This window comes from Rutilus rutilus (genome assembly GCF_951802725.1).
Source record: "Rutilus rutilus genome assembly, chromosome: 20".
Taxonomy (NCBI): domain Eukaryota; kingdom Metazoa; phylum Chordata; class Actinopteri; order Cypriniformes; family Leuciscidae; genus Rutilus; species Rutilus rutilus.
Window position 1 is genome coordinate 34,641,702 of NC_140225.1, and position 24,816 is coordinate 34,666,517.

The 24,816-nt window shown below is 42.0% G+C and overlaps 1 protein-coding gene across 1 annotated transcript; it reads right to left on the bottom strand.

The window, feature by feature from the left end:
- Nucleotides 1–14,513: 14,513 nt before the first annotated feature.
- On the bottom strand, nucleotides 14,514–18,041 carry LOC311279642 (trace amine-associated receptor 13c-like; the record flags this gene model as incomplete). The annotated part of the gene is made up of 3 exons (XM_084391269.1): nucleotides 14,514–15,496; nucleotides 17,232–17,573; nucleotides 17,669–18,041. The coding sequence occupies 3 exons, from the start codon at nucleotides 18,039–18,041 to the stop codon at nucleotides 14,514–14,516; spliced, it is 1,698 nt and encodes a 565-aa protein (XP_084247395.1).
- Between the last annotated feature and the right edge of the window lie 6,775 nt (nucleotides 18,042–24,816).

Consider the following 24,816-nt stretch of genomic DNA (forward strand, 5'->3'; position numbering starts at 1 on the left):
CACAGTTGATAAAAATATACTACATTGCACACTCTTCATATCACAATCCTGCAAAGATGACAGAATTTACTCACATTTGCTGTCCTGTGGCAATACATGAGAGCAGTCACGTTTCAGACCAAACATATGGTGACTGTGTGCGACCTGGACCCGCATCAGTGAATGGTGAGATATTTTACTAAATAAAATGATCCTGTCAGAAGAATTGTGCGATAACTTCATTATTTATTTTTCCATCTGAATCATATCAATGATCTTTTGTGGGGTTTTAAGCATGCGCAGTAAAGGTGAATTTAGCGTTTTCAGGCGTTTTTCAAAAGTTTCTCATCCACACTGAAACGTCCGAAAATGCCATGGATGTTAAATATGTCAAATGTATCTTAGAAATGTCTGGGAAGAGGGCGATTGGATTATTTTACATATAAATGACCTAGACTGTCTATCTGCACAATATGTATTGTAAACATTGGTACTCCAGACTCTAAAGTTATCTGAAAGGAAATGTTACAGGGCTGGATTTTCCGAAACCTTCTTAACTCTACATCATTTTTAAATTGTACCTTAAGCTAAAGCTGTATCTAACGTTACGTGTTTCCCGAAACGTTCTTAGTTAAAGGGATACTTCAGGATTTAGCATTAAGCTTTGTATCAGTAGAAAACCTGCAGTATTTTCAAATTACCGTGCTTTCCTCCCTCATATCCCCCTGAGACGAGAGATTTATGTATTTTTTGTCTGAAAAATATCCTCCGATGACGCAAAAATCGTCATTTTGCATCATCAGAGGATTTTCTGGCCAGAGGCGAGAGACTACAGCCAGTAGGGGGAGCTGTCCCGCATGTCCTCAACCCGCCCATAGAGGGATCTCACTCACAGAATGTACAAGTAGTGTCAGCCATCTTTTATTGGAAGCTAAGCTATCAGGTTCTTGTTCTGTGGAGAAAGCGGAGTATTTTTGTTTCAGTCTAACTGAATTCATTCCGATTGGTGAATCTGAATGTAGTGTTTACATGAACGCTTAACAAGTGATCGGTTGATGTGCGTTTTACCATTGCTAAGAAGATTCCCGCTCCTCCGTGAGAGATACGAGACCGGTGCGTCTCACAATAATCACGCCACCGGCCTCGCGCCGTTCTCCCGCGGCCCTCAGTCTCGTCCTGCTCGCCACAGTAAACATGATGAATGGCGACTGTAGAACGCAAAAGCCGAATCCCGGACATTTTGTGTGATCTCAAAATCCCGGGCAGACTCACGGAAAGCTAGTAGCTTAGCTTTGTTGTTTACAACTGCTTTCTAACTGGTAGGCGTGGCTTGGGAGTGGCCTCCTAGGGCAGCGAAGCAAGTGCATTCTGGGAGTTGTTGTCATTCATCCACATGAGCCAAAAATACATTTTCTGGCTTTTCTCAGTCTAGAAAGCTCCAAATTAAAAAATAATTTCACATTTCTACTACTGACATTCTGTTTAGTTACTGACATTCTTCAAAATATATTCCTTTGTGTTCAGCAGATCAAAGAAATTCATACTGGTTTGAAACTACTTGAGGGGGAGTAAATTATGACTTTAATAATTTTCATTTTTGGGTGAATATCCCTTTAAGCAACAATAAGGTATAGTTCGGGGAACACGTCTAGAAAATGTATATCTTCATTTAAGATATACCTTTAGAGTCTTTGTAGCACGCTAAGCGACAACGTTATCGGGAAATCCAGCCCTGGTCATTATAATGTCTTTAAACCTGACAATTACTAGTAGTTCTGGAATCTTGTTATTCATTGTAAGAAATACCATTTGTAACTGTTATATTAGATGTCCAACATCTGCTTTAGATTTTATAATGACTAGCCTACTTTTTTTCCCCTACAGATCTTGCTTAGACGACTAGTCTTGGACAGATTACTGAATAAACTGCCGTATATTGTTAGCCATTCTGCCTCAGGCCTCAACCTCGATTATCTACATTTCATTTGCACACATGAACTAATACTCATTGATGCATTATTAGAAGAACAAAATGTTATCCCAGAATGCATTGTAAATGCCCTTAGAGACCTCTGTATTTTGGTGAGAGAGCAGGTTGAAAATGAAACGCTTCAAATTGAGGTGGTGGCAGTCGCAGGAATTATGGGAGATAGACTGGGAAAGTGCTAGCCTGACTTCGTCATACTCAGATTCTAGTCAGAATGTGAGTCTGATCTGCTCCACTGGGCTGTGATTATGGGGCGTGTTTCAACTGAACCAGGAAGGAAAATGCCTCTGCACTCAATTGGATAGACCTACAACCAATCAGAAAAAGATTACAATAATGTCGCTACAATAATGCGCTCTCGACATTTGACAGGAAAATAACGCCATTTTTTCCTGGTCAGTGGCAGAATTGTTTTCTAAACCTGCAAAATAGCACCAGGGAACGTTTGTGCCGGAACACGCCTCCTCTTTACGCTGAACCGCCCCCGGGAGCGCAAGTTCATTCCCTAATTTACAGACGTGCGTCTGTGGAGGGAAAAGTCCGCTGTGCGTCGGGTGCAAAATAGGAATGAGACATGCGTCAGTGTACAAAGTCAATTGCGCTGGGTGCGAGATAGGGCCCCCACAGTGTGAGATAAGAGGCAAAACGGCTGTCTTAAGATTTTTTAAGCGACCGACAAAAATAATCAGTTTGCAAAGACTGTATCAATCAAAGCTCAGCTTTGGGAAGGGAAGATATACAGGTCAAGATAAAGAGACTGAGAGAAGAAAGAGAGAAGGAGATAAAGATGAGAGAGGAATAGCAGGTATTGCATACTTTGCCCAGAATGAATTCATACGAATTTGGCAACTCGTAAAATATGTACTTTTTAGCAAAATAAAAATAAAAAATAAAAAGAAATGTCGAAACCATGACATGTGGTGAGGGGGGCCTTTAACGGTGACAAGTAGTAGGTTCTTATGGCGTTTAAGTCTCAAATCCCACACACATAAAAACCAGGCACGTGCACGTGATACGAGCGCACAGAACAGTATCCATCCTGTGATTGGTCACTTCCACACCCAATTACCTTCTCATATATATTTCATATAGTTTAAATTTGCTACAAAAACATTTACACCCAGTGCAAGTTAGTTAAGTCTGAGCTGTGGAGAACAGGAATTGACCATTCACATGACTCTTTTTCTTTTTAGTTAAGTGCAAATGGCCTAGTTGATGTTTTATTTATTTTATTTTGTATTGAGTAAGAAGTTCCAAAGCAGAATCATAACACAATAGAGCAGAAGTGAGCTTTTTTCAAAAACAGAGGATTTTTTTTTTTCAAGTAACTAGTCGGTGTTCATTTAAAATTCCAAACACACTGAAATGGGAATAATCTCTCGAATAATCTGATTAAGCCATTGTTCTGCCCTTTATCTCAAACGCCTTGCTTGAATATGCAGTCAGATAATGCCTCCCAAAGACAACAGACACAGGGATTGTTTCCAAGGTTTACTGCTGCCCAAGGAATACCATAAAAAAAAAATAAAAAAAAACAAGTTCTGGATTAGCGCTTGTCCGGATTCTCTGTACACGATTGCTTACATAGACATGAAATCCACGTTTCTCGTTGTAGATATAGCCAAGGACCACTCTACAAACTGTGTAGAGGGTGATCTCATTGAATTTGACAGCAATCTCTGTGTGACCGGAGCGGTATTGTTTTTAGTATAACCAAATCCAGATAGCACGGACTACGCCACCTTGGGAATTGCACCCAAGGAAATATTAAAGGAACCCAGGTTCGGTGGTGCAGAGAAAAGACAGAGTTGTGTCATCAAATAAACAAATAAATAATTTTATTTGTGAGGAAAATATTCTACTGGCATCATTTACTCATAGTGTAAATCACTGACAAGTTTATTATAAGAATAGGATATATCAATTGTTAAGAGCGTTCCTCTCCACATGGCTGATTCAAACACTGAATCACATTAAACAAAAAAAAATAACAACAGAAATTAATGTAGCGTCCCCACAACATAATACAGGAAAATAATAAATACAAAAAAGAATATAAACTACAAGGCTAAAGTTTACTTTAGGGGTGGCAAGCTAGCTGTAAACAATTGTGCTCTCAACCATGTATGTGTGCACAGCAAACCAAATAGGAAGAGGTGCTCAAACCCTGGTGCTCCAACCTCACAACAAATGTGTTCACCCAGGTGACTAGCCTCCCCCTCTGTACACTCAGCCTTGACTCGAACCAAAAAAAAAAAAAAGAAAGATTAGTTGGTGCGATACAGATCCACAAGAAACAATCACATCACATCGGACACAAATATGACGGACCAGATCAGTGGTGCACGGATAATAATCCGTCCTACCTCGTCGAGGACCCCGAAATACTCAACAGGTGTTAGATAGACACTACACGCTGATATACAATTACACCACACGGCCACTATGGCCCAAATCACACTGGTCAAACCAACGTCATTAAAGAAATAACAAAATAATCCAAACCATAAAAATAAAAGCAAAACAAAACACAGAAACTGATATCTAGTCACGACAAACAAAGAAAATAACCTAATCATGAAAAACAGCAGCACGACCTGAATTAACCATCACGTGGTACACGAGACTGCAAAACAAAACATAGGGCCTAATCAAACAATGATTTACTCCAATCAAAAGATACAAAACTTTCACTAAATCATACATACCACACAAGAATCACACATGTCACGAGGTCAGGATGCACTCGCGAATGTTCTGCTAAAACACACAATAAACCCCATTAAACTTGACTAACCCCATATAACCCTCATCACATCGCGATAGTCGACATACCTTAAAGCATTCAATGAGTGCTTGACGCAACTCCCAAAGAACGCCGCCGAGACGGCTACAGCCATCACTTCAAAGGTAAAAAAAACACATACTCTAGACACTTTTAAAACCACACAAAGCTGTACCTAACCTCCGTCACTTACCTCAACTAACGTGACACCGATAACCGGAAGAGGGGCAGGTATGACAAAGCCTACATTCTAGGGCTTCCCATTTACACACTTAAAGGAGAACTCCGGTCAATTTTAACATTGAGCTCATTTTTACATTCGGAGTGCTGTCAATACAGAGAACAACGACAAAAATTGGTGTTGCCTACACCGAGTTATTCTATTTTTAAAATTTGCACCCTCTTGACTTCAATGGGGCAAGTTTTAAACCTGCTTTTAGCCTCTTAACATCCTTGATGTGTCATTACAAGTGCACAGAAAATGTGAGTGATTCCTTCAGAGTGAACACGAGTGAATCTGACTGCAGTAGATGTGAAAGATATGAATAAAAATACCTGTGTTTACATCCTGTTTTCGGTGGAAGTCCAAAGTAGTCGATTGCCGAGTTCACGCGCGTGATCATAGGTAACTAAACCTATGCGCGTGAACTCGGCAATCGACTACTTTGGACTTCCACCGAAAACAGGATGTAAACACAGGTATTTGCGCTGGCTTAAATAACATCATTTTTATACATATCTTTCACATCTACTGCAGTCAGATTCACTCGTGTTCACTCTAAAGGAATCACTCACATTTTCTGTGCACTTGTAATGACACATCAAGGATGTTAAGGGGCTAAAAGCAGGTTTAAAACTTGCCCCATTGAAGTCAAGAGGGTGCAAATTTTAAAAATAGAATAACTCGGTGTAGGCAACACCGATTTTTGTCGTTGTTCTCTGTATTGACAGCACTCCAAATGTACAAAAAAATGAGCTCTATGTTAAAATTGACCGGAGTTCTCCTTTAAATACACCGACCCTGATTACCTCATCCTCCTACTCCCATATAAGGGTAATGACGCGAAGAAACAGGAAAGGGGAAATCCCCTACTGCTACATCTGCAATGATGTTTCCATCATGTTCACTGCAAAGACAGCAACACAGAGTTCCAGAAGAGGTATAGTGTGCTCTGGTTGTGGCGCTAGCCTTGCTTTGCCTGTGATGAACCCCATATGACAGCTACCATCTGAATCAACTGTTTTGAGGTAAGCAACTGCTGCTATTACTTTCTCAGAAGCGTTAGAAAAAACACAGAGCTCCTTGAACTTGGTGCCTGACAACGATGTGGGACTTGTACATGTTGCAGTTCCTGCAGAGAATCTCTCCACTCCTCCCACACCTTTTGTTTGTTCACAGGTAAGGATGCATCCCAGTCAGCAGCATTTTCAGTTAGCTCCCTCAGTAGTACTTTGCCCTGAACTGTGATGGGGGCCACAAATCCTAGTGGTTCATACAAACTGTTTATAACAGACAGCAGTCCACCCCTAGTGTAAGGCCTTCTATCCTTCTGGACGTGGAAGTTGAAGCCGTCTGTGTCCAGATTCCAAAGCAAGCCAAGACTGCGTTGCATAGGAAGTAAGCTAACACCTAAATCCAGTTCTTTCATTGAATTGGCATAATCGTTAGATGGGAATGCTCCCATAACTTCCTTGCTGTTTGAAGCCAGTTAATGCAGCTTCAAGTTAGATTCAGCCAGCATGTCTTGTGTCCTTTTTAACAGGTCGATTGCCATCTCTGCGGAGGGTAAGGACTTTAATCCGTCATCTATATTAAAGTCTTGCTCCACGAACTGTAGGGCGTCTTGACCGAATTCCTCTTGTCCTTCTTGAGCTGCACGACAAAGACAGTAAATGGCCACTGCCGGAGAGGGACTGTTCCCAAATACGTGTACCTTCATACGGTATTCCGTGACCTCGTTCTCTGGGTTATTTTCATTAAACCAGAGGAACCTGAGATGGTTCCTGTCTGCAGATTGCACTTTAAAGCAGTGGAACATTTGTTGTATATCTACCATGAAGGCGACAGGCTCATGGCGAAACCGCATGAGGACACCAAGGAGACTGTTGCTGAGGTCAGGACCCATCAAGAGAACCTTGTTCAGTGATACCCCTTTGCATTGAGCGCTCGAGTCAAAGACCACTCGGATCTGGGATGGCTTTTTGGGATGGTACACAGCAAAAGAAGGTAGATACCAACACTGTTCATTGGGACCAACTGAAGGAGCTATTTCTGCATGCTCATTTTGGAATAGCCTCTCCATAAAGGCTACAAAGTCTTTTTCATCTCAGGCTTCTTCCTGAAAGATCGTAGAAGTGAATTGAAGCGTTCCTCAGCTTGTGGACGATTGTTTGGAAGATATTGCCTTGGCTGCTTGAATGGGAGTGGGGCAACCCATGAATTTTCCTTATCTTTATAGACTTCTCTGTCCATGATCTGCAGAAAGAGTCTGTCCTCGATAGACGGAGCGTCTCTCGTCATCTTTTGTTCTCTGAAATACATCCCATTCTACTAGTCTTTGAGTCCACTCCTTGATAAGGGACTTGGTGAGTGACTCGCTTTGGGATCTATTCTTTACAGTGTAGTTGTTAGGACATGGGTGAAAGTATGTAGACTGACCGTTCTCCATAATGTTGGTGTGGTAAGTTTGGATGAAAGTCGGTTTATGTACTTTCCCGAGGCACATGTCTCCAAGTATTACCCACCCGAAGTTCAACTTTTGCGCAAAGGGAGCATTTGGTGGCCCATTCACTTGCTTATGGGCTTTGGGGACTCTGATCATATCTCTGCCTAACAGGGGAAGAATGGGAACATAATGATCGGGCTCTGGAATGTATCTTGCAAAATGTTTTAGGTGCCTGTGGTTACTAACTACTCCTGGAGTGTGGATTTCAGAGCGATTGTCTGGAATTTCGTTACACTCATGTAGCACTGGTAAGGGTAAGACTAAGCTTCCATCAAAGGATTCCACTTGAAAGCTTTGTGCTAGCCTGCCTTCTGTTTCGACTGTGCCTGCGCATGTTTTGAGAGTGTAGGCTACGTTAAACTCTGTAATGTCAACTGATCGAAGAATTCTGGTCTTGCGAGCGATCTGTTGCTTTGATCATCTAGTATGACTGCCTTTTCTGGGTGGCCTTCAGGAAATACTTTCACGAGACATACCTTGGAGCATGAGCGTGGAAGTTGACCGTCTCCACATACCTCTGTACAAGCTGAGGAAACCTCAGATTCCACAGGTACGTCCTCACTCACTTTGTGATCCTCTGATGTCGGGAATTGTGGTTCTTTCGTCCATGGTGCTGGGCCTGGATGGAGCGCCGCCATGTGGGTAACGCTGCCACATTCTGAACACTTAACATCCTGATCACAGTTCTTTGTCATGTGGAATATGGAGCTGCAACATTTAAAGCATATGCCTTGTTGTTCGAGCAATGACTTTCTCTCTTCCATAGGTTTCATCCTGAATCCTCTACATCTGAACAGAGGGTGAGGCTTATTGTGTAGAAAGCACTGTTTAGCTGGATTTACCTTATTTTTGAGTTCGCTGGCAGCTGATGAATTCTCAGAGGAGACCTGTGTCATGTGTGTGATGACAGCTCTGGGAAAAACAGATTTGTTCAACTGTCTGTTTGGTTTGCAAGTTTCTTCCTGTACAGCTGTGAGAAAGAAACTTGGATCCTTGCGCATTTTAGCTTGCTGGCACACAAAGTCTACTAAAAACTTGAAGGGTGGAAAGGAAACTCTGCAGTCCTCTTTGTACTTAGATCCCACTGTGAGCCACTTCTCTTGTAAGCTGAATGGCAATTTCTGAATTATCGGATTTACTCCCCGTGGTGTGTCTAGATAGGAAAGACACATTAGATTGCCATCCTACTTAGCTGCTTGGATCTCCATGAGCAAATCTCCCAGCTCGCGCAGTCTGTGACTGTCTCTGTTTGCTATTTTTGGGAAGCTCTCCAGTTTAGCGAATAGAGCACTTTCTACGATTTCTGGAGAGCCATATGTTTCATAAAGTCTGTCCCAAATCAGCCTGAGCCCTTGTTACGGATGGTTAATGTGCACAGCTCTGATCCGTTTTGCATGCTCAGCTGACTCACACCCCAGCCATTTCACTAGCATGTCCATCTCCTCGCTAGGTGAGAGGTTAAGGTCTTTAGTGGCATTTATGAAGGATGCCCTCCATGCTCTGAAAGTCTCTGGATGATCATTAAACTGTGTAAGGCCGGTTGACACTAATTCATGTCTTGCGATAAACTTGACGACATCAGACATTTGATTATTTGCATACAGATTACCTTGATACTGTCCAGCTTGTAACGGTGTAGGTCTGATAATAATCGAGCGGCACCCTTCTGTCTCTGCTCCTTTCCTCACTGCCTGGAAATGGTGCAGATCGTGGGTGGTGCCCATCTCGAGGTGACCTGAAGGATGCCTCATGCTGAGCAGGGCATGGCAACTCTAAATCCTTGGATTGCGAAATGGTAGGGTACTGCACACACTCTGCATTGACAGGCTGAGATTTGGATGGTATGGCATAAAAACCACGCTGGCCCTCCTGCTGCATGTAGGATTCAGAAGTCTGTGGTTGTTGCACTTCTGAAACGGTTATGCCTCCGTTATCCTAAAACGGCCCATCCAGCACTGGCATTTGTGAATCTACAGCACTATCCGCTTGTTCCGATAAGTAAGCCTGTGTGCGTTCTGTTGTATCCTCTATAGGTAGGTCTATTATGCTTGAATTCGCCCTACTTTCTAGCTCTGCAGCTGTTTCTAAAGCCTCTGCCTTCGCTTTTATGGCTGCAGCTCTTTTTTGCAGCCTTAAAGTCTCTAGTGATGCCTCAAGCTGTGCTTGTTGTATTTTAAGTTCACTTTCTTTCTTAGCAAATGCTATTTCCGCTTTAGCCGCTTCAGCCTCTGCTCTAGCCATTGTGGCAGCTGTGGTTACGGCCGATGAGCCTCGTGAGAGCTGTGACGAACACGATGCATTAGATGCTTGCCTCCGTGATCCAGACTTGGAGCTTGACTTAGAAATCGTAGGAGGAAAATCACCTTATGGGCTAGCTTGCTCCCCGCCGTGGAGTTAGAAAATAGAAGTTGGTCACTGGAGATTTTCGTTTTACTGTTCTGCCCTTTATCTCAAACGCCTTGCTTAAGTATGCAGTCAGGTAACGCCTCCCAAAGACAACAGACACAGGGATTGTTTCCAAGGTTTACTGCTGCCCAAGGAATAACGTAAAAAAATACAAAATACAGAATTCTAAATGTACAGAGTCAATTGCATGTTTGCATAAGCTCAACAAAGGCTTTTACATTGCATATAGTTAGCATAAACTATAACAGAAACAGATTGTGCATTCACGAAACAAAGAAAACTAAATTTACATCTGGGATTTAAGATATAACAATTAAATATGCATAGGAATTATAATGTAGCAACATCTACATACCGAAAATGCCTTCAAAACAACTTCAATAAAGGAGCAATAGTAGCCATGACCGCATGCTCTTCTTTGCTGCTGGGCTCACATTTGTTATGTCATCATATAAGGACATTAACAATAATTTATGCAATACCCAACTTTGAACAGAAGGGGTCACTTTACTACAACTTTTATATCAAATAAATGCAGAATGTTCATATAGAACAGCACAGCCATTAAAGGAACCGTATGTAAGAAATGTATTTCAATTAATCATAAAATGGCCCTGATATGTCACTAGACATTAAGAAATTATGTTCATTTCAAATACTTATATCACTGACGACAGTAGTCCGGCCAGGATATTGTCATTTAAAAAGTGATGTTGCAGCCCTCAACTGATGTTGATGTTGTCATGTTTTGTTTTGGCCTGATGCGCCGCCCCTCCACCTATCTACCAATCACGAAGTCAGTAGTGTTTCGGGATCCGGGTTGCAGCTCTGCTCTAGTTACCACAGCTGCAGCTACAAACGTGTCGGATAAAAAATGTCTAACGTTACAAAACATAAAAGACCTCGTTATGAATCAGAAATACGTTGTGACAAAGTCCAAAATAAAACAAGGATTTATAGGAGATGCCTTTGAAAGATGGAGACGGCTGAAAACAGAGAAGAATTTGAAGACAGACGCCAACGCAGCCAATCTGGCAACCTCGCGTCAGGGGGGCGGGGGAGGCAATACAACGCTCTACAGTAATTTGAAAGTGATTGCAGAACCAGTTTTGGCCACAATCTTACATACGGTTCCTTTAAATTTGTGCGAATCGTGCACACGCCTGATTTTTATGTGGGCAAGACTTGAGACTAAAGAAACTCAATAGGTTTTGTTCTGGGTTTTTAGAATTGTTTATATCTCACAATTCTGACTTTATTTCTCACAAATGCATGTTTACATCTCACATTTATAAAAAAAAAAAAAAAAAAAAAGTCTGATTCGTGAGATAAAAAAGTCACAATTGCCTTTTGTGTTTTTTATTCTGTGCGCAGAAACAAGCTTTTTTGGGCCGGGATGAGAAACAGAGCAAGAAAATTAGAGAAAAAAGAAAGAGAGAATATGATAGAAATGACAGTCGAAGAGAAGGTACTGCTATAGACCCCTTTTCAGTTGGTAAACATGGTGACGTTTTTTTGTGGGCGGAGCTTAGGTGGAGGCAGAACGATTCCCCTGACCGCTTCACTAACGTTAGTTTGCAAGTTTTGTTAGCTTTTTTTTTTAACAATGACTGGAGAAAATCCAATTTTATCTTAAAGTGCAAGGTCACTCACTGTCAGGCCCGCGATTGTTATTTGCAAAAGTTAATTTTAACGGACATCCCAGATTGGCTGACCCGGCATACACGCTCATTCAATGGATGGACGATCTGACAGGATTAACGTTAACGCTACCTCCGGTTGAGTGGCCTGACTTCTACACCTACCTGATAGAGAAACTGAGCGTAAAAAGAAATTGAGGGCATATACATATTTAGATGACTATACTGTAACTGTACTAAATGGTCACGTACAAGACTTGTGTGGTAGCCTACGATCTGCAGTTCTGCCTAGCCAGCGCCACAGCCAAATAGAAGACGACAATGTAAAGAGTGACATTACGGTGCAATTTTAATGATTTGAATATTTTCTAGAAATAAAAATTCCAGATACAACATATTCATTTTTTAACTATGTATTTGATTACACTTTCTTACCAGGTTCTTCAAAAAGTCTAGTCACAATCAATCAAAACAATGTAAACAATCATATGATTCACAAATAATCACAATAATTTAGAAAACATTATGCGATAAAATTTCAGATTGGAGCCTGTACTCCGTCGATTCTTGCACCCAACAACACAACAAGATGACATTTAATAACAATAATAATAATTTAAGCTCCTTATTATGTAGCCGAATCTGTGCTGGTTTGTATTAGCCGCCTCCAGTTGTCCGTTTGTTCTGCCGCCAGCTAACGCCGTGACGTAATTGTGACGTCGGCGCAAAAGGGGTCTAAAGTATTATTGTATAAATATATTTTTGTAAATGCAACAGTTAGTATCAGTCATTACTGATTAATCATTACTGCAATAATAAAGTACTAATTTTGTCAGATAAGATTAGAGATAGTACAGGGTTCTCAAGTCTCACTTATTGGCCGTGAGACACACGCAATTCAACCAGTTCACACGCTCACACGCCACACCGTGTATTTCTCACGCTGAAAAGGCAATGCCAACCAAGTTGTCCTGCAAGCTTTATAACGTTGTATACGAGGCGCAGGCAGACAAAGTGAAGTTTCCTGCCGCCAGCACGTATCTCTGCCAGATTGCGTTTGTTACTAGGCAACATAGATGCGCGAACACACGGAAGTTGACGGAACATTCTCGGTCACCGTACGTTCGTTACTAGGTAACCATCAACAACATCGCGTGAACACACGTCATGATGGAAAAGGTAAGTTGGAAGAAAGCTCGTCTAACATTTTTAGGCTAGAACATTTAATATATAGCCCATCGTATTTATTGATGCATTCAAAAACTCTACAACTACTTTGCTACCAGGCCAGAAGCATTGGCACAGTTTGGCTAGCTTACGTCATCTGAAACTAAGGGAAATGTTAGTGGGTATGGGAAGGAATGAAGATGTATTTCTTCATTTCATTTTAAATATTATATAATTTTATATATTATACTGTATTAATAGTCTTTCTAGTTACATTAAGGCTACATGTATTAAAGCAGAGTGCTCTGAGTAATATTTTAATTTAAATGTCTGGCATCGAGCCACAGTGCTTCAAGTGGGAGCCCCCTACCCCTGTTATCAAGGCATCAAAATGTGCAACAAACACTTACAACACAAAACACATTTCATAAGCTGGAGTGTATACTCTTGTGTACACACACACACACACAAACACACACACACAAACACCTTAATACTCTAATACGTCATTTGTTCACAATGTCCCACCACACAATAAATCATTATACCATTTCGACTAGACACATTCAAAATGCAAAAAGATTTGTTTTTTCCAAACTGTTTGGAGCAATTTGTTATATTTTTGTAATTTTGAAATATAACATTAAAGAGTATATTTGATGTGATGAATTGCTCTGACATTTATCAGATTTACCAATTGTTATAATTTCAATTTGTGCTGGTTAATTATGAACAATGGGTAAAATTGGGGGGCGGGGGCGGGGACGGGCAGGGGCGGGGCTCCATTTGGGCCCCTCCCCTAACCGCATGTGATCTCACTCCAAGCTTTTGATAAAACTTGAGAACCCTGATAGTATGTTTATCAGGGAGCCACAAGAAAGTTATTCCACAATTCTTTAATCCTTTATTCCTCCAGTGAGCAAACCAGAGGAAGAAAAAGAAACAAAAAGCTCATGCCGGTGTTGGATAAAGGATAAAGACAAATATTGATTTGATGATGATGATGATGATGATGATGTTTATGTTCAGACTCTCAGGTCACTGTTGAATATGCACTTCAATTCACTTCACAGATAAATATCTAGTGGAGGTTGAGAAGAGAGACCCCTGATCCTTTGAGTGTACAGTAGTGTCTAGAAGAGCTAGATAAATGCTTCATTCAGTGTATTCATTCATTCATTAAATTACCTGATTTTTTAAAGGTGGTTTAAACCCGTTTTTTTAAGATTAGTAGTTTTAATAAAAGTTTTTTTTTAAACTATATCTTTAATAAGTCAAATGTGAATGGTGCTGTATTACCATTGTGCATGAAATTTACTATATATGTAAATATATATATATAAACCATTATGAAATATGACCACATACAACATGGACAAATGCAGAAATTCAGACACAGGGCAAAGATGGCAACACTGTATATGTTTTTACACAAACATATCACACAAACACATATCTGAACATATTTATTTCAGCCCATTACAACAGAAAAAATTGCGGCCACAATTCAATTTAAATATTTTTCATTGTCTTGTTTTCTTAAGAAAAAGATGACTTTGTATTGAAAGATAATGGTGTAGTTGACTTAGTCATTTTAAGGCCTTCAAGAGAGCAAAAATGTTACTCACTGTTACTCACACATGTTCATGTTCTCAATGTAGACATAATAGGCAGAATATTTAAACTATTCACAAACATAGGTGTTGCACAGATTCTGGTGTCATCTAATGTTTGATAAGGAAGTGCTGAACACAAAAACTCTAACTATTACATTCATAGACAGACGGAATTTACAATTGTGCTTCATGCAAGAGTGTAAGTGATCATTTCTCTTCTGGGAACAGATTTAAGTATTCTGATGAAGGTTCACATATTTTCAGTGTCAGAATGTATTTTGCTGACACTCTAAACCATTTATAAAACATTGCATATATAAGTGGATTCATACAGGAATTCATGCACATGATCCATAACATTACGTTAATTATAAGAGTGTCATTTTCGTCATGCCCAAAAGAAAGAGTAACTATGTAGTACGGTGTCCAGCAAAGAAGATAAACCAGTACTACAATCCCTAAGGTTCTTGCAGCCTTTTTTTCTGATTTGGCCTTTTTTTCTGTGACTGAATTTAAATGCTTAGCTTGCCGTTTTGCTACAAAGCAGATTTTCACATATAAAGAAATAATTATACAACAAGGAGCCGCTAAACAAACAAAAACATCTATTACAAGATTTTCCAATGTAACAACAAGTATGCATTCTCCAATACATGTGTGGTTCCTCTCTGGATACAGTAAAAACTCATACAACAGATAAAACGAATAAAAGAAGCAGAATAACCAGTTTACAACAATAGAAACAACAGCTCTGTTATTACTGACTCTTATTGGATATCGCAAAGGGTCATTCACAGCAATGTATCGATCCACAGAAATAATAATCATATTACCAAGAGATGCATCGACAACAACATAAAGAATAAAAAGGAATATTGAGCAAAATATTTCTCCAAAGTACCAGCATGGCTCAATCAGTTTCATTCCCTGCACTGGCAAGATAATCAGTCCTGTGATCAGATCAGCCACTGCCAGAGAGAAGATCAGCACATTGGTGGGAGTGTGGAGCTGCTTGAAGTGCGAGATGGAGATGATCACCAACAGGTTCAGAAACACGGTGAACACTGATGTTACAGCGATGAAAATGTACACAATGATGTACTCTGATTCAGGTCGGATACTTCTGGTACAAGACAAATTGTTGTTTGGAAAGCAGTATTGGATTGTTTGATTGTCCATGTTTGTCAGTCCTCAGTTGGATAGATTCTGTGTGAGGATGCTTGTCAGTTTAGCCCCCTGGTCCTTGTAAGGGACACGACTCAGTTTTATAGGCACAGAAAGCACAGCGACCACCCCATTCAACAATACAACCTCTCAAATCCACCCACTAGTTAAATATGCATAGACATGATCAATCTGATCTATACAATATAGTGGATTAGCGAATATAATAAAGCTAGTTTACTCTTACATTCTGCCTATGTAAGACAGCATCTGTTCTAACAAACAGCAGGCGAGTGCACTACTGTAAGAGCAATAAGTCCAATCCATCGCCTTCCATTCCACTCAAAATTATATCCATGCTAACATACAATAAAAATTAAAGATTGAATCTGGATATTTTCACATTTCCAGTATAGGGCTACCATCAATTTATGTCCCTGGAAATAATCTCAAGAAAGGAGCTTTGAAATATTATTAGACTGTTATGCAAAGGCAGAATAGAATAACTCATTTAGTCCAAATTGAATTATGACCACAATTTGTCCTCAGAAACTAATATCTGTCCTTTGACAGCTTTGGTTAAACTATGCTTAGATTAAGACAGGGTTGTACAATGCTGCTCCTGGAGGGCCAGTGTCCTACAAAGTTTAGCTGCAACTTGCCTCAACCCTCCTGCCTAGTAGTTTCTAATTTGCCTAGTAAGACCTTGATTAGCAGGTGTGTTTATGTGAGGTTGGAGCTATACTTTGCATGACTGGAGACCCCTGGATTAAGAGAAAATGGACTGACCAAGGCAGAGCCGGAGGGGTGAGGAGGCCCGGTGAAGCCATAAGGATGACGGTCCCAGGTGGAGCCGAGGGGGAGAGGGGCCAAGGTGGAGTCGACTGGTCGATGGGCCAAGGTGGAGTGACGGGCTCAGAGGATTGAGATTAAGCCAGGGAAATTACGTCTTATGGCGGAGCTAGCGAACTGGAAGTCCCAGGCAGATCCAAGTTGCTAGGTGATGCCAATGAGGGAGGATCCGAAGGGCTGAAAGGATCCAGCAAATAGTGTTGCTTTCGTCAACAAAAATAAAGACGAAATATTGTCGTCAACGAACCTTTATCACCTGACGAAAACGAGACAAGACGTAAATGCTGGTCATGTGACGATGACTAAAATAAATGTATAATGCAATATTGTTGACGAATAAAAACGAGACTAAATGTGGTTTACAAAATAAAAACTATGCTAAAATGTCTCTTCATTTTCGTTGACCAAAACGAGACGAGACGAAATGTTATAACGCCACAACGAATAAGAGAGTTGTGCGTGAACCCATAGCTTTGTCGGCTTTAAATTGTGGTTTGCGATCTGGTCACCCAATTATCAGCGAATTAAACAATATTATTCCATTAGTTATTCCATTAAAATGTCTCATTGATATATTTGACACATTCATAATCATTACTTTTGCCAGTTCTTTGTGACAGCTGTTATGTGTGTTATTGGCAGCATCACCCTCTGGTTACATGAACGCGTCACCACCGCATCAGCACCAAAAACATGGAGTTTATTTTAAAGAATAATCGCACAACCTATTCGATATTCTATAATTAAATAAACTAATCGAATATTCAAAAATCGTGACTCATCCCTGCATGGAATCTCTTGTTTCTTTTCCCAAATCTTTACTCACGTCTCACCCATTTTCTAAGGGGATTATAAACGTTTCTTCATTGGTTTGCTTTTAATAAGGCCTATTATATTCAAATTATTTACTGTGGTAAAGTAGAAAAACGCTGTAGGACAGATAGCCGTTCAGAAACAAAGCCCGCTCAGCTTCCCTCATATCTGTGAGCATCAGCCAGAGGTGCCTCTCTGTGATGGTAAGCGAAGCCATGCAATGCCTAATGGCCTGGGCCGCGGATTTCGTGGCGCGAAGGGAAAGATCCGTCGCACTCCTTAAATCCGTGACAGTAGACTGATCCGCGCCTTTCTCGTCACATTCGCGAAGGAGATCGGCCTGAAGGATCTGTAGCACAGCCATTGAGTGCAGGGCGGAAGCGGCTTGTCCCGTGGCGGTGAAGGCGTGGCCAATGAGCGCTGAAGTAGCCCGGCAGGCTTTAGTTGGGAGAGCAGGCTTAGCGCACCATCCAGCGGAGGGCGGACTAAGGTGCGCTGCTACCGCCTCTTCCACAAGGGGAATGGCCTTGTACCCCTCTCATCGCCGTCCACTAGGGAGAGCGTCAAGGAGATAGAGAAGTGAAGTCTCGCGGAGAATGGAGCGTTCCACGATTTAGTGAGTTCAGTGTGGAGTTCTGGCAGGAAAGGTGCAGTTCTGGATGCTGGCACTTGGCGGCGGCCAGGAAGGAAACACCCACTGAGCTTGTTGGGCGCGGACTCTTGAGGCGGGGACCACTCAAGGCCAAGTTGACCGACCGCCATGGTGAGGAGGCGAATAAGTTCAGCCTCTACGCTGGCCCGAACTCCAGCGGACTCCTGGAGCAAAGGGGGAGGGGTCAGGGGTGGAACTGGACCATTCCTCGCTCTCTGACGCCACGAGGTTAAGGGCGTCCTCTTCCGCTTCATCTCCCGAAGCACAGACAGTAAGGGCGGTGGCCGTCGACTTCGTCCGGGAGGGAGCGCAGTGAAAGGGTCGGCGAGGCTGGCGGGGAGGGCTCCGGCGAGTGCTTGCAGACCCTCTCAGGTTCCGGTAGCCTCTGGGAGCGGCGCTTCTTGCCGCGCGGCCCGGCGGAGGCGGGCGGAAGTGAAGGCTCGGCGTCGAACATTGCAAGTCGAGCCCGCAGGGTCGACATTGATAGTTCTTCGCAGAGGATGCAGCCGCCCTCAGCAAGGGCGAGAGCAGCGTGTTCACGGCCCAGGCAGAGAGTGCAGATCAAATGGCGGTCTCCGTTGCTGAGCGGGGCTCGACAAGAGCCACAGGAAATACGGGGCATTTAGAATTGCTTCGCGCTCTTTTAGAAATGTGAGTGTCGCGGCGGCGAACACAAACAGGCAGAAAAAGGATATGACGCCGGATAGCGTAGCAGGCACGGATGGCTGAAGGCGGCGAAAATCATCCGGCTTCTTCAAGCACTGTCCTGGGCGTGCTTCTTCGCTTGATTCGACGCCGTCGGCTTCTCTGGCAGATCAGCCATGCGGAGTGCTTCGCTGAAGAGATGAAAATCAGGTAAGCAGCCTCCGAGCCATCTTTTTATATGCTAAGCCACTCCCATTCTGGCGGTCTATGACGTGTGAGGGCACAAAGTCACACAGGGCTCAGTGATAGGCTGCTGCAGTTGCCGCAGAGCAGCCAATGAGTGTGCTAGATAGCCCGCTCTAGGTCTGCTAGCTGCTGTACTGCGTTGACAATAAATACAAAATTATAGGATCATTTTTGCCTTCAATATCTCCAGAAAAGATGACTTTACCTGTAACGTAAGCAACTTACGCAATACGAGAGAACCTCTCGTAAGAGAACTAAAACGATAGCTTGACACAAAGACTAGACTAAAACTAAAATTAAAACAGGCCGCCAAAAACAACACTATCAGCAAAGACAAGGCTCAAGAACTGGATGGCATAAGCAGAGGAGGTGGGAGTGGGAGGCTGGGCGGGAGCAGGTCTGGAAATAATCTCTTCATATTCCTTAATCCCACAAGGGTTCAAATTCATCATATCCACAGCAGCGCCTGGAGTATGGACAGGGCTCCACTCCATGCCTTCGTATTCTGTTAACATTCCCACTGGAACGGATACAGGAATCGACTCACACACCTGCTCAGACTGCTCAGACTGAATTGGCTCAGGTGACAGACATGGCTGCAGGAATTGCCTCTGTAGTGGGCATCGGCTCAGGCTCTTGGTCCGTGGCGGGCATCAACTCCGGATCTGTTGTGGGCTGCGGTTCCAGATCCGTTGTGTGCATAGACTTAGTGCAGATGATATTATGATGGAGTGGAAGGGCTGCAGTGGAGTTACTCCGTCATCCTCCACCTCGCCGACAGTACAATGCCCTAATATTATGTCATGCTGGAGGTGATAACAAGGAGGTGCAGGTGAACATAATTGACCCCCTGGGGTCGGCGGTCGTGCCGGAGATACCAGCTCGCTTTTTTTCTTATCAGTGAAAAAGAGACTCAAAATACTCTGTTGAATTTGATTTTACATATAAGTGTTATACATCATTCAAAACTGTTAAATGTCTTCTTTTATTTGTGTACACTCATAATAAAAACAATATGTTGTGTTTTACGTAAACTAAAGAAAATAAACATGATGCACATTCTGCCGTCTCTCAATGTGAAGTTTATTATGAAACGTGACAGAAAATGATCTGTAACTCAGTGAATGTTTGTCTCACAGACTTGAGACGTATGTCTTTACAAAGCTTGGAGTCTCTATTTTTAAATGATGTAAATTATATCAAAAACAAATATTCTTTGTTAAAGTAATCGGTATGAAAGCAACAACATTTCAGTTTCTTCAGTCTGTGCTCATTAACTCTAATGTGACCACACCCACGTGTGCACGAGTGATTGACATGCAAATCGTCCATGTGAAGGATCACAGACCTGTAAACACCCTTATTACCTCAAAAACAAAGAATCAGAGACTTCAGTCCTGCTCTGCTTTTCATCGAGTTTGGAAGACATGTTGTGTTTGTGCTGTCCTGACCTGTTTACCTTGGATTTACCTCAGAAGAATTAGAAGAATGCGTTTTGAAGATGAGAACGATTTTTTAAGGTAAGACATGTCCACTCATAATAGTAAGCATGTTATTGTTGTTGTCAAACTGGTGCCAGACTAAAATGTACGTTATGAAATGAGATTGGAGTAAAAACATGAAGCATCTTACTAAATTTATATACATGTACACAAGGATGTTTTTATGTTCGATAAAAAAACACAGCATGATATAAAAATTGTCTAGAATGAGTGTTTACTCTAATATGGTGAATATTATAATGTTTAGACCTGTGTTTACTGTTAAATACTGTGTTTGTGGATATCTGCTCACACGTAGAGATGTATAATGTGGTAACTATAATGTTTCATAGTTTGGAACGGCTCGATCGCTTCAGTAAATGTTCTCTGCACGCGCTGTGTGTTTGAGTCACTCGCGCTGTGCGTTTGAAAAGCAAAACGCACCAAACATTAGGCTTCATGTTTTTACTCCAATCTCATTTCATAATGTCATAACGAATGGAAACGTTTGAAGTAACATATGATAATCTATATATTTTTCTCTAGTGTAGTTGTTACTGAAGTGTTTATTTTTAACAATTTATAGGCTGCCTGCTCTAGTCTATTGTTATTATTTTATGCAGCCCTACACGTATATGATTACAAGGCACAACGATATATATATATATTAGGGCTGGGCAAGTTAACGCGTTATTATGGCGTTAACGCATTTATTAATTAACGCCGACAATTTTTTTATCGCACGTTAACGCAGTTTTTTTTATTATTATTTTGAAAGTCCGTTGCTCACTGGCTCTGAATACACATAGGCCTACAGTCAAACCATGGGTCACAGGAGGGGTGGGATGTTGGTCAGCCAGCAAATAACCCTCCCAAACAAGCAGTGGAGGGAGGCTTCGGCAGGTTCTATCAGGTGAACAGAAAGGGAGACAGCGCTGCGCGAGTGAACGGCAGGAGCTCTATGGATAGTAACCATGGCAATGGCTTCAGTGCGCAGCTGGAGCCTTTTTAACTGAAATTAAAATTATACATAACTTTACCTGATATTGTCTGCGTTTAGTTTAGCGGGGATGCTCTGCCATGTGAATTCCCTCCTGTTGATGTCCTGATAACTATTTAGATTCTGGAAACTCACAAACAGTGAGGATCAGTCTCTCTTCCAATGATTTGTGCTGCGCGTCGTGTACAAAAAGTTCACGACAATTCAACTGTGTGCACAACCGCGACAGTTTCACGGGAACGCAGACGCTTGTCGCTGCACCTTGTGCTCGACCACTTCACCTCACTCTAACAGGGAAACTTGCTACTGAACACAGACTGTTTCTGCTGCTCCCTGGTAAAAGATACCTGTTGATACCTGTTCAGAAAAACCCAAGAAAACAGGACTCTGATGGTAACTTGTTTAACAAGCTAGATAAAAGGTAATGCCCTGACAGTGGCAAATAGCTTTGGTTTAATATTTGATTTGATTACATTAATGTTTCAGTTGAGATTTACAAGAAATATTTTATTGCTACTGTGTAAAGGGAATACTGCGGGTAAAAAGCACATTAGGCTATTTGTTTAAAGTTTTTGCAAACCACATGTTATTGCACTTTTGTGTATATAGCAGTACATTTAGATTAAAAGTGTGCAATACACTACTTTAGAATTCCTTATTCAATTTTGCACGTAACAATGCGATTAATCGCAAGAAAATCATGCGATTAATCACGATTAAAAATTGTAATCGTTGCCCAGCACTAATATATATATATATATACTGTATATGTGTGTATTTTGTAAATTTTAAATCCCAATTTTAACCAGAAAAATCTAAAATGTATTCCCAAAATCGTGCAGCCTATAGTTTCTCTTGATATCAGCATGTTCACAGTTCGTTTTTTTTTACAGGGACCAGATGCCACTGATGAGTCCTGCTGACTTCAACATTCCCATGAGTCTCTGTACATGACCATGGTAAAATGAAAAATCAAACACCTTGGAAATGACAGGTATGTACTATGTTTCAGGAATGGCACAAAGTTATGTGACTGTTCAAGTCTCTGTCTTTAGATCTGTGTGTTCAATAATGTGCATTTTTTGTCCTTTGTTGTGTATCTTTGGATTATATTGTACTGTAAATAAATCCAAACAATCAAAAAGTTATTATTTTTTAAATCTCCTCATTCTTTGTGCAAGGTTCCTCATAATTATAGGGCCTGATAGCACCTAATAGGGCCATTATGGGAGGGTCTTTGTCTTTCTCAGGTATGAAACACATCAATATTCATGATGATTCACGCCTCCTCGCATAAAGCTTTCTTACACAAAACATGTCTTACAAATTTAAAATCGATATATTGTTTAATCTGAATGAGTTGTCAGGATGATTTTCACATAGTTTTGGAGCAAATATTCTAGGCTACCTGATACAATACAAAAAAAAGTCTTGTGAAGAAATAATCAGTATGGGTTTCATGACCTTATTTCAGTGACAATTTTCTTTTTGTTTTTTTCACAAACCACGCATAAACGTCATTATCTCAAAACTAAAAAAATTTACATACATGCTGCTGACATATTATTGTAGCAGAGTTTGTGCTTAATACAGTGTAATCAGACTTTAGCCATGAAAATGTCACACGTAACAGAAATAAGCACAAATGTCAGAGCATGTCAGAACACCTCCACGACCCAGAAAACAAAGAACCAAGGTAACAGGAACAGAACAGAACATGAGAAGGAGACACAGGAACAAAAGGAAACCACATGTCCACATGACCAGTCACAGGTGAAGGGAATATCCTTAATCATTTCCTAACAAGGCCACATATTAAGGTCTGGGTAGATTAGATGGTAAGCAAACAAGTAGTTCTCATAATCAACGTGTTGGGTGCAGGAGAAAAGGGCAGGAATAAAGATCTGAGCAACTTTGACAAAGGTCAGTTTGTTACGGCAAAGCGATTGGGTCAGAGTATCTCTGAAACGGCAAGGATTGTGGGTTGCTCCCTGTCAGCAGTGGTGAGAATTTACCAACAGTGGTCTGAGGAGGGACAAACTCAAACCAGTGACAGGGTATTGGGCGCCCAAGGCTCACCGGTGCGCAAGGTCAAAGAAGGCTTTACTGTCTGGTCCAAGGCAACAGAAGGACTACTGTGGCACAAGTCACACAACATTTTAATGATGTTTTATTAACATAGTTCGGGAGGAACATGTCAAAATAAGCTATTCTACTGCCACCTGCTGTCTACAATCAGTAATCACAAATACTCTAGTATCATCAGCTGTCTACAATCAGTAATCAACAAATACTCTAGTATCACCAGCTGTCTACAATCAGTAATCAACATATCTACCCAATCAGCACGAAGGCAAACCATATATAATCACAGTCAAACTCACCTAAGGATATTCTACAGTCTTCAGAACAGGTTTCGCTGAACAGGTTTCGCCTAACAGCCACCATGTCGGAAATTGAACTCTTCCCGTCCAATGATGAATATCTCTACTCTCAGGACTCTGCATCAATTCCAGCCACCCCAAAGAGCGTCATTACACCACCAGGTGCCGTCGCCGAGTCTCCAGCTTCAGTGCGCGGTCGCCAGCCAATCCACACCGCTATCCATACTCCAGAATGACAAAGACGCACACCTTCTTCCTCATCCTCATCATCCTCCTACTCACTGGCCCAGCCAACCATTCCTTCAATCGGGAAATGGACAGTGTTAGGTCTAAGGCAAGCTTTGACCAACGCAGACGTCCATTACACTAGACGGATGAATAAAGCCGAATTATACCAATTATACACTAACCTACAGCCAACGTGCGCCCCCTTTAAACCCTCGTCTACCTCTATGGTCTCCAATAAAGCGACAAACAAAACAAACAAAGGTAAAACACCACGTATCTCCCAAATCCAGTATTCCTCCACAGCGAGACCGGACCACCGTTGATCATCAGGTAGGGGCAGTGCGCCTTCAGCGAGCCTGGGACGGGCCCCAGTTTCCGCCGCTGCTAGACCGCTACCCTCTCTGCCTTCTGCTTAGCATCATTCATTACCGGTCACTAACAGTGACCGTCTTCCTTCTAGCGTGAAGTTGCCTCCACTAGCGGGGCAGGCGCAACCTGTTGTTACCATCCCAAATTCTCTCCATCGTTCGTGGCCCGCTGCACCTGACGTGAGGTTGCCACCGCTAGAATTGAAGGCCCAGACAACTCTCCCTTGTCCTTCTCCTCCGGCTACCACTAACCTTTTTTCCCAGCCATTGCCTACAGCAGACCCTAGCGTAAGGATGCCTCCGCTAGCGGCACAGGCCCAGTCGCCTTATTTTCCACCTCAGCTTTCTCTCTCCTTCCTGGTCGCCCAACCAGGCCTCCCTGATGGCGAGTCCCCGTCAGTATGAATTTGGCTGACAGGACTGACTTGCTTCAGGCCTAGTAGGCCTCTCAAATCTTCTAAGTGAGTCTTGAGTGACGGAGTATACAAACAGTGGTGTTAATGGTCAGGCGCTGACCTTAGCAAGGCCCCCCTGAGCCCCATCATGGGGTGCTCAACTGTTAATTCGCTGGCCAATCAGACAATTGGCTTCAGTTGGCCTCTCTGGAGGCGAGCCCCGGTTATGATCAGCCGAATAAGATTGACCACTGTCAGGTGGTTGGCCTTATCAGGCCACCA